This window comes from Prionailurus viverrinus, chromosome A2 (genome assembly GCF_022837055.1).
Source record: "Prionailurus viverrinus isolate Anna chromosome A2, UM_Priviv_1.0, whole genome shotgun sequence".
NCBI lineage: Eukaryota > Metazoa > Chordata > Mammalia > Carnivora > Felidae > Prionailurus > Prionailurus viverrinus.
Window position 1 is genome coordinate 141,619,595 of NC_062562.1, and position 15,540 is coordinate 141,635,134.

Below are 15,540 nucleotides of genomic sequence, written 5' to 3' on the forward strand. Positions count from 1 at the left end.
AAAACTTATATATATATATATATATACATATATATACACACATATTTTAATGTTTATTTTTTATTTTTGAGAGAGACAGTGTGAGTGGGGGAGGTGCATGGAAAGAGAGGGTCAGAGGATCTGAAGTGGGCTTTGCACTGACAACAGGGATCCTGATGAGAGGCTCGAACCCACCAACTTCGAGATCTTGCCCTGAGCCAAAAGTCAGGTAGCTCAACTGACTGAGATACCTAGGTGCCCCCAAACTGATATTTTGTTTATATCCATTTACTTAGCACTTCTTAAATGTCTTTGAATAAAGTTTTACACATTATTTTAGTAACTGGTCTGTTCAGGTTTTCTATTTTTCATAAATTATTTTAAATTTTGGCTTGCCTCAGTGTCCTAGGTCTCACAAATGCTATACGGTTTAGCTGGTGACATCTAGCGGCTAAAAATGATAATTACATACAATATGCAGCACACCGCTTTGCGGACGGAAATACTCAAAAGCCACAGATTCCATGGAAAAAAACCTCCGTCAGCCAGACTTCCTGGTTGTAACGAACCAAAACAAAACCTCACTGACTTGAGCAGAGAAGTGCTGTCCCATGAGGACAATCCTGCCACTTAACACCAACACCATGGATATCAGGTTCTGAATGCCCCTGAGAGGCCCTGCCATTTATGGAAGCCGGAATTTCTGGCCCCACCACCTTTCAGGCTCTTTGATTCCCAAGATCTCAATTCAAAGTCCAGAGTAGGATGGATCCTGACTGCGATTGCATATCAGCACCCTAGCCACAAGGCTGGGAAAGCATCTCAACATTTTTGGCTTAGTGAGATAATACAAAGTTATTATAAGATTAAATGAGATGAATATTTTATAAAGTACTTAAGCTTAGTGCCTAGGATTTGATGACTTTTCAAAAATGATAATGGGTATAATTTTACATTTTTATTTGATCATAAGCTTTCTCAAGAGCAACCACAAGTGAATAACCACATCTTATTCACTTTGTATTCTGGGCATAGGGTCTGAAGTTCCATGAGTTTTTATTGAATTGCATTGCTTGCCCCTGAATGGAAACTCAGTCACTACCCTTGCTTCTGTATCTCAATTTATGTATAGTCCTCTTTAAAATCTAATAATATCCACCCAGTATTTGAGTCTTTTTCCTCAAAATTATCACTAATAGAAAATTACTTCTCCCTACAGGTCTTCCACAGTACCTTAAGGTGGAAGATAAGGTTTTTATCTTATCATGAAAGTATTATCTGAAGGACAATTAAGGTTTTGTGTTGTTCAACCAATACATCTCACATCATGGCTGCTCATATTCTTTATTCTGAAGTCTATCTCTTCTCTAAAACCTGCCCGACTTCCAATTTATCAAAGGAAACCTTTTATAGCTGCTTGGAATGCTCCAACGGATCAGTGTTTGATAAAATACAATATAAGACTAAATTTGAAAATGTTTCAGGTGATTGGAAGCCCACTGGCCAAGGCCAGGGGACAAAATGTCACCATATTTTACGTCAACAGATTGGGATACTATCCATGGTATACATCGCAGGGGGTTCCCATTAATGGGGGTCTCCCTCAGAACATAAGTTTGCAAGTACATCTAGAGAAAGCTGACCAAGATATTAATTATTACATCCCTGCTGAAGATTTCAGTGGACTTGCTGTTATCGACTGGGAATATTGGCGACCCCAGTGGGCCCGTAACTGGAACACAAAAGACGTCTACAGACAGAAGTCAAGAAAGCTGATTTCTGATATGCAAGAGAATGTATCAACTACTGATATTGAATATTTAGCCAAAGCGACATTTGAAGAAAGTGCAAAAGCTTTCATGAAGGAAACCATCGAATTGGGAATGAAGAGTAGACCCAAGGGCTTATGGGGTTATTATTTATATCCTGATTGCCACAATTATAATGTTTATGCCCCGAATTATACTGGGTCATGCCCGGAAGAGGAAGTGTTGAGAAACAATGAGCTCTCTTGGCTCTGGAATAGCAGTGCTGCTTTGTATCCTTCTATTGGTGTCAGAAAATCTCTCGGAGACAACGAAAACATTTTGCGCTTCTCGCAATTTCGGGTGCACGAATCCATGAGGATCTCCACCATGACACCCCACGATTACGCTCTGCCTGTGTTCGTTTACACAAGGCTAGGCTACAGGGAGGAACCTTTATTTTTTCTTTCTAAGGTAAGACACCCTTTGCTGAGGATGGGGGCGGGTGGATTTCCTCCCTAACTCTAAAAGAAACATTTCTTTTGTTAATTATGTTCATTGAAGAATTCCCAATTAGTGGTCTTTTAGAAAGGAGCCTAATTCTTTCTTTCACTAGCCATCCTCTTAGACTCTTTACTTATGCAAACTGAATTTTAGTGATCTTATTTAGAATTATTCTTTTAAGGAACACAGTATGGAGGGAAGGTTTAAAGGTGATAACAACTATTATTGCCTCCTCCCCAGCTTTGATGACCATCCCTCGCTATTGGCCTTTGTTGAAACGGCTGGTGGCAAACAGGCTGGGAAATCAGAGAGGATGTTTTAAAATGGAATAATTTGGGGCGCCTGGGTGGCTCAGTTGGTTAAGTGTCCCACTTTGGCTCAGGTCATGATCTCCCGGTTTGTGAGTTTGAGCCCGGCTTCAGGCTCTGTGCTGACATCTTGGAGGCTGGAGCCTGCTTCAGATTCTCTATGTCTCCGACTCTCTCTGCCCCTCCCCCCACTCACACTCTGTCTCTCTGTCTCTCAAAAATAAATAGGGGTGCCTGGGTGGCTCAGTCGGTTGAGTGTCCAACTTCGGCTCAGGTCATGATCTCGCAGTTCGTGAGTTCGAGCCCCGCGTGGGGCTCTGTGCTGACAGCTCAGAGCCTGAAACCTGCTTCAGATTCTCTGTCTCCAGCTCTCTCTGCCCCTTCCCCCACTCACACTCTGTCTCTCAAAAAATGAATAAACGTTAAAAAAATAAAATGGAATACTTTGCTCACACACGTGGAAGTGTGATTGGAAGCATTCTTGCTTCTGGCCTCACCATCTAATGTCAAGAGAAAAAAAAAAGTTTTTCTTTTCATGTATAATACCAGTTTTCATAAAAGGTGTGAGGCACAACAATGCGAATATATGTAACACTACTGAATTGTACCCTTAGAAATGGTTTGGGTAATAAATTTTATATGTGTCTGTTTACCATAATTAATAATTTTTTTAAACTAAAAAAAGTTTTTTCAAGAGGCTTAAGGGTGAATCTGCAAAAATAGGTGGCTCTACAGATTTAGCAACCCCCCCCCCCCCCCAATCAGGTGGGAGATGTGTGATAGTCCTCAGGCACTCCTGGCTGCCCAAGAACAAAGGAAAGGGGTTAACTGATAGAGCTCATAGTCTGCAGGACCTAAGTCTCCATCACCCCTCCATAGTGATGTGGGAAACACAGGCAGGAGGAAATGGCAGATAGAACTAAATTTCCTTATAATCTGCAGCCCATTGACAAATACTTGAGGCTGGCAGAGTAAAACTTTCTCCAGGAACGCCCTGCTGTCTTAATGCTAATGCTTTCCTAGAGGGAAAAACAACCTTAGCTTGACAATAGCTAGGCCTCCAGTATCTTGGGAATCTTCTTTAGCATATGAAAATCTCACCGGAAACTTCCCCAGGACTTCCCCCCACCCCCAATTCCATAGTATATAACCAGTCTCTCCTCATGGCCCCGGGGCAGCAACTCTTTCTGCCCATGGGTCCTGTCCCTGTGCTTTAATAAAACACTTTTCTGTACCAAAGACATCTTCAAGAATTCATTCTTGGTCGTCGGCTCCGGACCCCACTGTCACCCCCCCCCCCAAAACCTCATCATTACCCACAAACCATAAGGGTAACTTTTAAAATAGATGAATTTTCAGCCCAATTTCTCTCCCTTTTTCTCTCTTTGCTACTGTAGTCACTCAAATGGAAACTTCTAGAGATAAAAATCTAAAAGTGGATGCCACTCTAACGGTTGGACTTGGGCAATTATGTGTAAACTTTCTATGATAAGAAAACTGGAGACTTGTTCAGGCTTTCACATGGGTATTTTAAGATACTACTGGGTACTATGAGTTTATCACACTTCTTCCTTTCCCACCATTACAAGTTTCAATTCACCAGCGTGTATTAAGATATAAAGATGTTCTGAGTGTGAGACATCTAAAGGAAGAGGCTCAGGACATACCCAGGTGAGGGCTTTAGCATGACCACTAGGCATGTATGGTGACTTTAGAGAGTACAGCTTAATCCTCAGAGGAGGAAAAGACGCGATGTATCAGGATTTGGTAGATGCTATGCCTTGGGTGCCATTAATGAGACGAGTAAGGGAAAAAAAGTCTCTATTGTGAACTGATATTTGTACTTCCCAGAAAAGTCAGCAACAAATGATCAAGAATGATAGGAAATCAGTACTGCCTGGTAGGTTTACAAAGTTATCTAGATCTTTACAAAATAGTCTTGACCCTGGAGCTTAAATACTACTTTCTTCTATGAAACTTCGTTTCCTTTTCTATATTTGGCTCAAACAAGTTTCTATCTTTAGTGATACTAAATTCACTTTTGGAAGAAACAACAAACTTTAAGGGACAAAGTGTTCATTTCAAAAGATTAGTTTAGACTATTAGTACATTCTGCACAGTCTGTAAACCTAGATAAGTTTCCTTGAGTAGCCACAGCCTCAGAAATACTTGTTCTAAGTAAAGAAGGAACAACAGTTAGGGTCTCATCTAGCAACAGTTCTCTTTGTCAGTCCCAGGACTCATTCTGTATCATTCTGAAAACTTTCGGAATGGCAAGGTATTTCCAAATGTTTTAAACCCTCAATTTACCCACCATTTTACTGTATTCTCCATAAAAATTCTGCCCACAAATTTTTAAAAAACCTGATATTCATTTATACCAAATCATAAGTGACTAATTATGGCTTCCATGTCCACTCCTCTCAAAGATATCTGCACTGTATTCTTTTTAAGATTATTTATTTATTTTTGAGAGAGTGCGAGAGAGAGAATGAGTGGGGAAGGGGCAGAGAGAGAGGGGGCAGAGGACCCAAAGTGGGCTCCATGCTGACAACAGAGAGCCTGATGTGGGGCTCGAAACCATGAACCATGAGATTATGACCTGAGCTGAAGTCAGACGCTTAACAGACCAAGCCACCCAGGCACCCCAAAGATATTTTAGTTTTAAGTAATCTTTATACCCACTGTAGGGCTCGAACTTAAAACCCTGAGATCAAGAGTTGTATGTTCCACTGACTGAACCAGCCAGGCACCTAGATATCTGCACTTTAGAGTGTGTGTGTGTATGTGTGTGTTTGTACATGTGTACACACACATATACAGTAAAACCTCGGATTGTGAGTAACTTGTTCTGTGAGTGTTCCGCAAGACAAGCAAACTTTTCTAATGAATTTTAACTTGATAAACGAGTGATGTCTTGCCATATGAGTAGTACATGATGCCCAACTTCATATGATCACAACTGAGCCAATGGGTCTCTCTCTCTCTCTCAGTCTCTCTCTCTCTCTGCAGGGATGTGGGCAGTCATTTCCCATGCTCCGATGGTCGGTCTCAGGCTGCGTTGTTTGGCAGAAATCAGTGATTTTTCAGAACGTTGGAAGGTGCCCACAACTGGCACTGGTGTATTTTTTGGCAGTTCAATGTACCTATGGACAGTTCTTTGCTTTTCCGTTCAAGAGTAAGCTTAGGAATGCTTTGCTTCATTCTAGATCAGGCTACCTGCAGATAGAGACCATTTCCTCTGCTGCCTTATTCCCAGTTACATTAAATAGAACATATGGCAAGAATTTATTAATACTAAACTATAGTCAACATCCATTAGGGATGGTGCAAGTCGTCCTACACAATAACCTTCGTCTCTCTGGAGGGTTTGATATACAAGTGCTTTGGATTACAAGCATGTTTCTGGAGAGAATTATGCTTGCAAACCAAGGTTTGACTATGGTTAGGATTAGAAAAACAATTTATCAATAAGTAGCAAATTTCTTAAGCTGTCAGACTTCAGTGCCTCATTGTTTTAATCTATAAAATGGGACAGTATTACCTGCCCTACCTACCTATCAGGAGTATTATGAAAATCAAATGAGAACATTGTATATGAAAATGTGAGGCACTACAAAAATATATGTGGTATAGCTGTCACTTTTGAACAGGTACTGAAGCCTTAAACTCGGAAAGGGAATATGTAGGAATGGAATCTCAGTCAGCAGCCATTGCTTGATGGGATGACATAGGGGCAGTTAACACCTTATTTCACATGAAAGATTGTCTATGCTACTTACATCTACACAACCTAAATATAACTTGATGCTATGTTTTAAAAAATAATGAAAGGACTTTTCTTGACTAATAGATTTAAAGATGTTATTCTCTAAAATTAATTAACCTTCCCTCTGCTGGTGCACCAAGGGAAGCTCATTAGTGATGTTCCAGTTCCCCACAGTGGGCACCTTCCTTACATGCACCGTGCTGAGCATCAGGCAGTGAAACCCGAGTATGGAGAAAACACTAGGACCTGGAAGATTTGTCGCTATTACATCATGCACTATTGTCTTATTTCTTCTTTTGTATGACATCCTTCATGTGGCTCATGCTCTCATGTGCTCCCTGTCTATTCCCAGAGGCATCTTACCTGTGACTTCCCTCACTGAAAAGTGCCCTTGCTCTTTTGGTCCCCAAACATAGCTGCTCTGTGATTCATTCAACACCCTGCTCTCAGCTAGGTGACAGTGGGCTAATTTGGTAGACAAATTTGCATTAATATCTGCCATTGACTCCTCATCTCCAGTCAACATGTGCATGAAGACTTGCCATTTTGAATCCCTTCCAATAAACTCTACTCTGATAATGATGCTAAAGGACACATTGGGAAGAAACTAACATTCCCAACTGATAATCAACTTGGGAAGGTGTGGGTTTCACCACAAACACCTGCAGCTTCCTTACTTGCTGAGTATGGATCAATAACTATCATTACGAAATGTAAATGCTGTGTCTCCCTCTTTCCTCTGATAACAATGCTTTAACCCAAAGGAATTCATGGGAGATTTGGGGTTTCCAGCTCAGCATGGTAAGAAGCTTGGACATTGTCACTCCATCCTAAAAAGTAAAAAGCAAAACAAACTGAAAAATCAACCCCTCTTAGATTCAAAGAGAAGTGAGGACACAGAGCCAATTGCTGCCCTCAAAGTTAGGCAGGTAGGTGAGCATAGAGAATCACAGCTTATTAGGTCAGAAACCTCTGTGGGGACCACTGCCAGAGTTGGGAAACCTGAAGTGTTATGCCCAGAGATTCGTGATCCCCAAAGACCACCAGGGAGCCGAGTCCCATGTAAAAGCAAAAGAGCCTTTATTCGAGCTAGCTCGGGCTCAATCCCCTACCTGCACGAACACAGCGGTGAGATACCAAGGAGAGAGAGCGAGTTTCAAAAGGACAAAGGTTTTATTGGGGCCTAGGGGCAGTTGGTGAGGTAATGGTTGTGGCCTCAACCGATTGGCTGGGGAAGGGTCCGAGTCCTGTTAGGCAGGTGGGGGGGGGGGGATTACTCAAGGGGAGGAGGTGTGGTCAAGGTGAAGGACACAGAACAAGATGGAGTCGGCCACGTAGGCCCGCCCTTTCAGAACTATAATTGACGAATTTCTGGAGGCTCAGTGTGAAGTCCAGGGGACTCAGTCATGGGTAGGGGGGATATACTTTTGTGAGTTCTACCTCCAAAAGCTTATCAGGTACTCACAGTGAAATCTCATACATCTGGTAGGGAGGAGGAGGAAAAGAACCATTTTGAATACTTGAGAGCCTTTTGTTCTTTTTTGTTGTTGCTGTAAGTTTTTTAAAATTTATTTTGAGGGGCGCCTGGGTGGCGCAGTCGGTTAAGCGTCCGACTTCAACCAGGTCACGATCTCGCGGTCCGTGAGTTCGAGCCCCGCGTCAGGCTCTGGGCTGATGACTCAGAGCCTGGAGCCTGTTTCCGATTCTGTGTCTCCCTCTCTCTCTGCCCCTCCCGCATTCATGCTCTGTCTCTCTCTGTCCCAAAAAAATAAAAAACGTTGAAAAAAAATTTTTTTCAAATTTATTTTGAGGGAGACAGAGAGCAGGGGACAGGCAGAGAGAGAATCCGAAGTAGGCTCCTTGCTGATATGGGGCTTGATCTCAGGAACTGTGAGATCATGACCTGAGCTGAAATCAAGAGACGGATGCTTAACCGACTGAGCCACCCAGCTGCCCCAGAGCCTTTTATTCTTGTTAACAAGGTCTGCCCTCAGGAGAAGCTATTTTAACCAGAGCCAAACCCCCTGGGGACTTACCAGAGACTAAGTGAACTTGGGGAAAGGAAATACTCAACCCTAGTTGGCTCTAGTCTTCCACTAGGGAGAAGGTAAATGCCCTGCTCTAACCCCATCCTACCTGAGAAGGGGGAAACATAACTGATCAGCTTGTGAGTTTCACAGTCCAGAGGCAAAGGCTCACTAAAAGACTGAGACTTAATCATAGGACTATAGAACCCTTCCATTCCCCCTACATCTTACTAGCACATTACTAAGTGCCTATTTATAGCAGTTCCTTTTATGAGCTATTTGCCTATCAAGAAAAGATTAAATCATGTCTAGCCATCAAAAAAAAAAAAAAAAAAAAAGCTACAAGACATTCTAAAAGGCAAAAACAGAATTCGAAGAGATAGAGCAAGCACCAGAATCAGACTCAGCTATGGCAGGGATGTTAGAATTATCAGACTGGAAACTTAAATCAACTGTAATGAATATGCAAAGGGCTCTAATGGATAAGGTAGAGAGCATGCAAAAACAGGTGGGCAATGTAAGCACAGAGATGGAAATTCTAAGGAAGAATCAAAAAGAAATGCTAGAGATCAAAAACACTGTAATAGAAATGAAGAATGTCTTTGACGAGTTTATTTAGTAGACTGCACATGGCTGGGGAAAGACTCTCTGAGCCAAAGGATATCTCAATAGAAACCTCCAAAACTTAAAAGCAAAGAGAACAAAGACTGAAAAAAACCGGAAGAGTCAAGAACTAAGACACCTGGAAAGGGTGTAACATACATGTAACAGGAATTCATGGAAGGCCATTGGGAGATTTTGGCCCCTCTGATTACATCGTGTGAATATGGCTTCACTGCATTCAAAGTGAGCGGAGGGAGGAGTCCTACTCCATTATATCTTTGCCAAAGGAGGCAATGGACACGGACCCAGTAGAGTACTCCTTCTGGGCACCACATGGCTGGTTCCTGCTCTGTCCCATATTCATCGTATCATAGATAATCTTCAAAACCATTTCACTTCCGCTAACTCATTAGAGCCTCATGAAACTCCTTCCTTTCTTGTTATGTCAGGTCTGACCTATTCAGCAGACACTGTGGTCACAGAAATGGAAACAGATGTGAGCCTGAAAGAGAAATTAGTTCAAACCAAAATCTCTTCCTTTTTTGAAGATTTCTAGGAAAAAAAAAAACAACTTAAAAAAATGAGATTGTAAAGACTTTAATTTGAGTGGACTATAAAAGTGTCAGATAAGATTTATCTCTCAAGTGTCGATATTAATATAAAATGCCCCAGGTAAAATTCAATTATAATGTTCTGGTTTTATTTCCCACCAAATCATCCAGTTACATTTTCCAGCATATAATTGGTGGAAATTCATCCTTGGAGTAAAAGGTGAATGCTTAGTATCTTTTTTTGTTTTTTAAAGTTTATTTATTTATTTTGAGACAGAGACAGAGAATGCCAACAGGGTCCGCACTCTCAGCACAGAGCTCGACCACACGGGGCTTGAACTCACGAACTGTGAGATCATGACCCATGCCAAAATCAAGAGTTGGATGCCTAACTGACGGAGCCACCCAGGCACCCCTGAATGCTTAGTATCTTAAACAGTGGGAGAGTATACTATAACTTAGTAACTTTATTTAGGAAGCCTACCATAGGAACTTAAATTAGAAAAACAACTGTTAGGGGAAAATCTGTTATATGATGGCCAACAGGACCGATGAGGAAATTTCAGTCCCTGCCTGAAGACTTCCCTTCCAGGTTCTTGTTCCCACCCTGTTTGCCTCAGGCACCAAATTACTACTAATGAGGAATGCGGAAGTAACATGGTAAATTGTCCCCTCTGTTGATGCTCTGGGCTCAACGTCTGGAGAATGATCTCCTCTGAGCCCACCAGTGTAAAATAAACCTCCTCCTGCCTTCCAAGATCTCTGAGTGCCGCTTGGTTCTTCTGCCGGGTGATCCAGACCATTTCCCGTAACACAACTTCATACCTTTAAATCCTAATTGCCTTCTGAAATGGCCTTGCTTCATGTTAATCTTTAAACACTAAAACAATAATCTTTTAGGACTACAAAACCAAATACCCCTGGTGAGATTCTATTTTTGTTTACCTTAACCATATTGAGAAAAAGGCTGGCAACTTTACCACGACTAGATGAATCACAAATAAGGCCCATTAAATCAGATACTTTGAAATGATACACAAATAATTTCAGAGACCAAATATAAGGGCTGGACCAAATCAGAGCCTGCAGGTCCTTAACACTGTGTTACTTTGCCTGGCCTTGGGATCCAAGTGACACAAAACCCCTCTGAGTCACTGCAGGGGGGAAGTTCTCAGGAAGGGGGGGGGGGAGGGGGGGGGCGTTGCACACTGGAAAGAGAATTTAGCCAAAAGGAAGGTGAGGTATTCTTCACATTTAGAGAAGCAAACACTTTTGTAACACTCTGGGTCATGTACATAAGGCAGGTTTGTGTACATGTGCCCCTAGTTATCTTCGATTAAACAGCTTCTGGTGGCTATTTACAGGCTGATTGTCATCAAAATAATATCTTGTTTGGCAAAATGCAAGTTCTTCTTCAAAAATATTTAATGTTTTTCCATATGATTATGGAGTGTAATTTTTGAGCCTTGGTTCATTCAATATGTGTGTTACTCTAAGAAAGTGGAGAATAAGGATGCTTGGCTGGCTCAGTTGGTGAAGTGTGCAACCCTTGATCTCAGGGTTGTGAATTCGAGCCCCACGGGTGTAGAAATTACTTAAAAATAAAGTCTTAAAAAGAGTGGAAAATCATCCTATTATAATGAACTCAGCCTCTAACCCGAATCCCTGGCATGCTGTTTTATATCCAAATGAATAATAAACTCTACTCTCTTCAATCTAGCAAGATCTAATCAGTACTATTGGAGAAAGTGCTGCCTTGGGAGCTGCGGGCATTGTTATCTGGGGAGACATGAACTTAACTTCATCTGAGGTAAGGCAGTACCTCAAAGGCATAGTTAATATTATTTAAAGTATTTGTTCTTTTCTTCTAGAGCTAACTCCAGTTGGAACTCTCCTGGCTCCCACAATAAACCAGCTTTAGAATTGAAGTCCAAATCGGTGCCCAACACATAGAAGGTGCTCAATAATATTATTAACATTTGTTAAGATAGTAATCAGAATACTGACATTTTTTGACCATTCATTATAGGCTACGATTGTGCTAAATGCTCTTTGTTTTGGACTTAGTTACTTACTGGTCATAATAACCCTTATGAGGTAGGGCCTACCATCCTCATTTATAGAGGAAGACACAAGAGAGGAAATCCAACTAGAGTAACATCTAGTTAGGCTAGTTAATGGTGAAGCTGGCATTAACCAGAGTTTGACTCCGAAGCCCTTCCATTTAACTACTATTAAATGTGCTATATCCTATTTTGAGAAGAAGAAACAGATGGTATCTTTTTAATCTCCACATTGAACGTATTTGTCCTCTATGGGGAAATTAGCTAAAAATTAAGAGCGTTTAAAATGAGATTTATATGTCTCTTCAAATTTCTCCCACTTCACATATTACTTACTAGAAGAAGTCTTCCTAGTTTTCCCCAATTCACATTAGTCACAATCTCTTCTGTATTTCCAGATGTTGTTTGTTTATATCTCTATAGTGTGATACATTTTCCTGGAATTGTAATACTTGTATCCTCAAAACTTTGTTAAATTGAATTTTTTGCAAGTTCATGATGATCTGATATTATTCTTAGAATTTCAAAGGCTCAGCTTGTTGCTGCCTAGATATCTTTCATGAAGCTGTGATAATATAAGGTTAGGTCTCCTCTGTCCAATAGAAAAATTAGGTAGAAATGGGGAGAAGGAATTCCTGACTCTCCAGGTGTGATAGTTCTCCTCCAGCCCACGTGACTCACGAGAAGCACTTCATCAGGAAGTTTAATGCAGGAAGTGCATAAACCAGGTGGTCTCCGTTTAGAACACATAACGGAACCACAAAAAAATGATCTAGTCATCCTTCTAAGCTTTCTTGTGTTTGAATTGTATACACAAATTCTAGAAGTCTAGAACCCAGGGCAGTTGATATTTGAGCATAATTAACAGGAAAATCCAGGAAGCTACAGGTTGACAATAAATCTGTAGAATACAGGTTCCTACACAACCATGAAAGGTACCACAACACCCAAAAGGTGGCCAGAGGACAGCAGCTGTGGCATGATTTCTAATTTAGGTTTGTTCTTTTTTTTCACATGCATTAACTTGGGAGCTAGAGGGAGAAAAAGAAGATGTAAATTGGAAGCAGGCAAGGTCATTATATGCTGACCCTGGGGCCCATTTGCAAGTTCAGTTCTTAGCCCCTAGTGTAACAAATGTTCCATCTCCTGCCCCTTGGACCTTTCATCTTTTCTGATCTAGATCCCCTGTGTTACAGCACCTGAGCCTAAGAGATCAACCACTGGCGCCAAGATGTTTGTTAGGTGTCACTCGAGTCCAAAGAACTGCCTCGTGGGCATAGATGTTCTAACCCTCCTGGTGCCAGAAAGAACACTAAACCCGTTTGTTTCTACATTTCTAGGGTAACTGTACAAAGGTGAAGCAGTATGTGAGCTCTGACTTAGGGAGCTACATAGTCAACGTGACCAGAGCTGCTGAGGTATGCAGCCTTCACCTCTGCCAGAGTAACGGGAGATGCATAAGGAAGATATGGAACTCTCCGGATTACCTTCACTTGAACCCTGCAAATTACCACATAGAAGCCTCCGAGGATGGAGAATTTACCGTGAAAGGAAAAGCATCTGATACAGACCTGGAAGTGATGGAGGAGAAATTTTCCTGTCACTGTTATCAGGGATACGAAGGAGCTGACTGCAGAGAAACCAAGACGCTGGATGGCTGCTCTGGGGTTTTCTCTTTTTCTGGCTCACTGATAACACTATGCCTGCTGGTTTTAGCAGGTTATCAAAGCAGTTGGTTGCGAGATAATTGAGTTTAAAGGGAATTGTATGGCCTGTAATCACTTAGAGAAGAGAGGAAACTTAGGACAGTTTTTTTCTCTTATGAAATCCATTGAGAAGTATCGTAAGTAGACATTATGTATGTCACTTAACATAAACAGGAACATACTGCTTTATTTGACTCCGATTTGGCTGAGAAACCAGATCCAGGAATAAAATCAGTGCACTCTTCTTCATTACTGGAATGTTTAAGTTGTGTTTAAACCGGAGCTAGTATATTTTAGTCTTTATATGAACGTGTGTGTGTGTGTGTGTGTGTGTGTGTGTGTGTACACACATATATTTAATTATTGGTTTCAAAGACTGTTTTTTCTGGCTAGCAATTTATTTAAAAAAATTTTTTTTAATCTTTATTTTTGAGAAAGAGAGAGACAGAGTGTGAGCAGGGGAGGGGCACAGAGAGAGGGAGACACAGAATCCAAAGCAGGCTCCAGGCTCCAAGCTGTCAGCACAGAGCCCAATGCGGGGCTCTAACTCATGAAACGTGAGGTCATGACCTGAGCCAAAGTCGGACGCTCAACCGACTGAGCCACCCAGGCGCCCCTCTGGCTAGCAATTTATTAAGGACAGATTACTAATTATCTGATTCAACAGAAGAGGACACTGCAGGGTATGAACTGGTCACTCAGTCTACTGAAGAGGACCAAATGCAGAGTGTCTGTTCTAGCCTTAGGTTCACACCGGGCTTCTCTTCCCCACCTGAGCTCATTGAGCACAGAACCAGGTCCTGGTGTGACTTCTCATAGGGGTGCAGAGATTGAGGCAAGGGGAGCTGTTCCCAATTCATTACAAAGCCGTCTCTTCTAATATGGTGCTTCTCTCACCCACTATGAGTCCTTCTCTTACAGACCCTGGCAATGTAAATACTGTGAAAGGCTTCAGAATAGTATCCACACTTGCCTAGGCTGACATTGCTCTAGATCCAGAAATTGATGTTTTGCTAATAAAAAGGTGGTTTGTGTCTTTGCGAGCAAAAGTCATCACTAAAAGAAATATTTAATAAACAGTTAAGGGACCTAGAAGTGCTATTGGGAAGGGGTCCTACCAATAAATATTTGATATTTTGACCCCATATATAAGTTTTGAGCAGTGTGGTTATAAGGTCAATTTGAACTTAATTTGAATCGTGGTTTCATTACCCATCTGGACATGTGACTCTGGGCAAGTTATTTATATTTCCCATTTTCTCGCTGACATTTGATAATATAATTCTCACCTCAGTGAATTATTCTGCAGAGTAAATGGAATAGCATGTCCCATGCATACTTTGGCTCTTAATAGATGTTGCTAATCTTCAAGTATCTCCCTTGATCACCAAAGTAATGGAAACACTTATGATAAAACAGGGTCTTGGGTAGTTTCCTCTTTCTGATGTTACGTTCTGTTTATAACCACTTATGCACTGTGTTCTCTTGAGAGGCATGTACAATTGATAGGATTTCCTTCCCCTGGAGAAAATCTCCTCCAAAGGTAAAACCAAGATAGGTATGATGCTATTTTGGAGGCATGAGAATTGATTTAGCCTCCTGCTCCACTTCTTCTCCCTTTCTAGAAACATTTGCAGCCCAGGTGTGCTGTTTGAATTCCAGGTCCAGCTTGTCAAAGTTACCGACATGGTTAGGGTCGAATTTCTAAATGTAAAATACAAACAAAACAACATAAAAACCTTTTATAATACTATTAATTAAAAATATCATTGCACAGATTAACTTCTTATTTTAGTTTTTTTTAAATGTTTATTGATTTTTGAAGGAGAGAGAGACCGAACGTGAGCGGGGGAGGGTCAGAGAAAGACGGAGACACAGAATTCAAAGCAGACTCCAGGCTCTGAGTTGTCAGCACAGAGCCTGACACGGGGCTCGAACTCATGACCCATGAGATCATGACCTGAGCTGAAGTCGGTCGCTTAATCGACTAAGCCACCCAGGCGCCCCACACAGATTAACTTCTTAAAAATTAAGATTTTTTCCAAATCAAAGTTGATATAATCACATAATAGAAAATTTGGAAAATAGAAAAAATAAGGGAGGTCACCAATAATCACTGTAACATATATTGGCAACTTTTGGCATATTTCTTTTTAGCATTTCTTCTAAAGACATTTTTTACATGATTGTAATAATGACATATGCATAATTTTACATCCTGTGCTTTTCACTTAACCATATTGTAAGTAGTTTTCATGCTATTTCATAATCCTCACCAATATTAT

General features: G+C 41.1%; 1 protein-coding gene across 1 annotated transcript; it reads left to right on the forward strand.

The window, feature by feature from the left end:
* Window positions 1-1,244: 1,244 nt before the first annotated feature.
* Window positions 1,245-13,300, forward strand: LOC125161316 (hyaluronidase-4). Its single transcript, XM_047851066.1, has 3 exons — window positions 1,245-2,198; window positions 11,207-11,296; window positions 12,890-13,300. Exons 1-3 carry the CDS (start codon window positions 1,245-1,247, stop codon window positions 13,298-13,300), a joined length of 1,455 nt encoding a protein of 484 aa, XP_047707022.1.
* Window positions 13,301-15,540: the final 2,240 nt, after the last annotated feature.

Excerpts from the sequence above, each read along its gene's own strand:
- LOC125161316 (XM_047851066.1), top strand. The coding sequence starts at position 1,245 with ATGAAAGTATTATCTGAAGGACAATTAAGGTTTTGTGTTGTTCAACCA. Across the intron at positions 2,199-11,206 it reads CTTTATTTTTTCTTTCTAAG|CAAGATCTAATCAGTACTAT; the intron begins GTAAGACACCCT and ends TCTTCAATCTAG. Across the intron at positions 11,297-12,889 it reads TGAACTTAACTTCATCTGAG|GGTAACTGTACAAAGGTGAA; the intron begins GTAAGGCAGTAC and ends CTACATTTCTAG.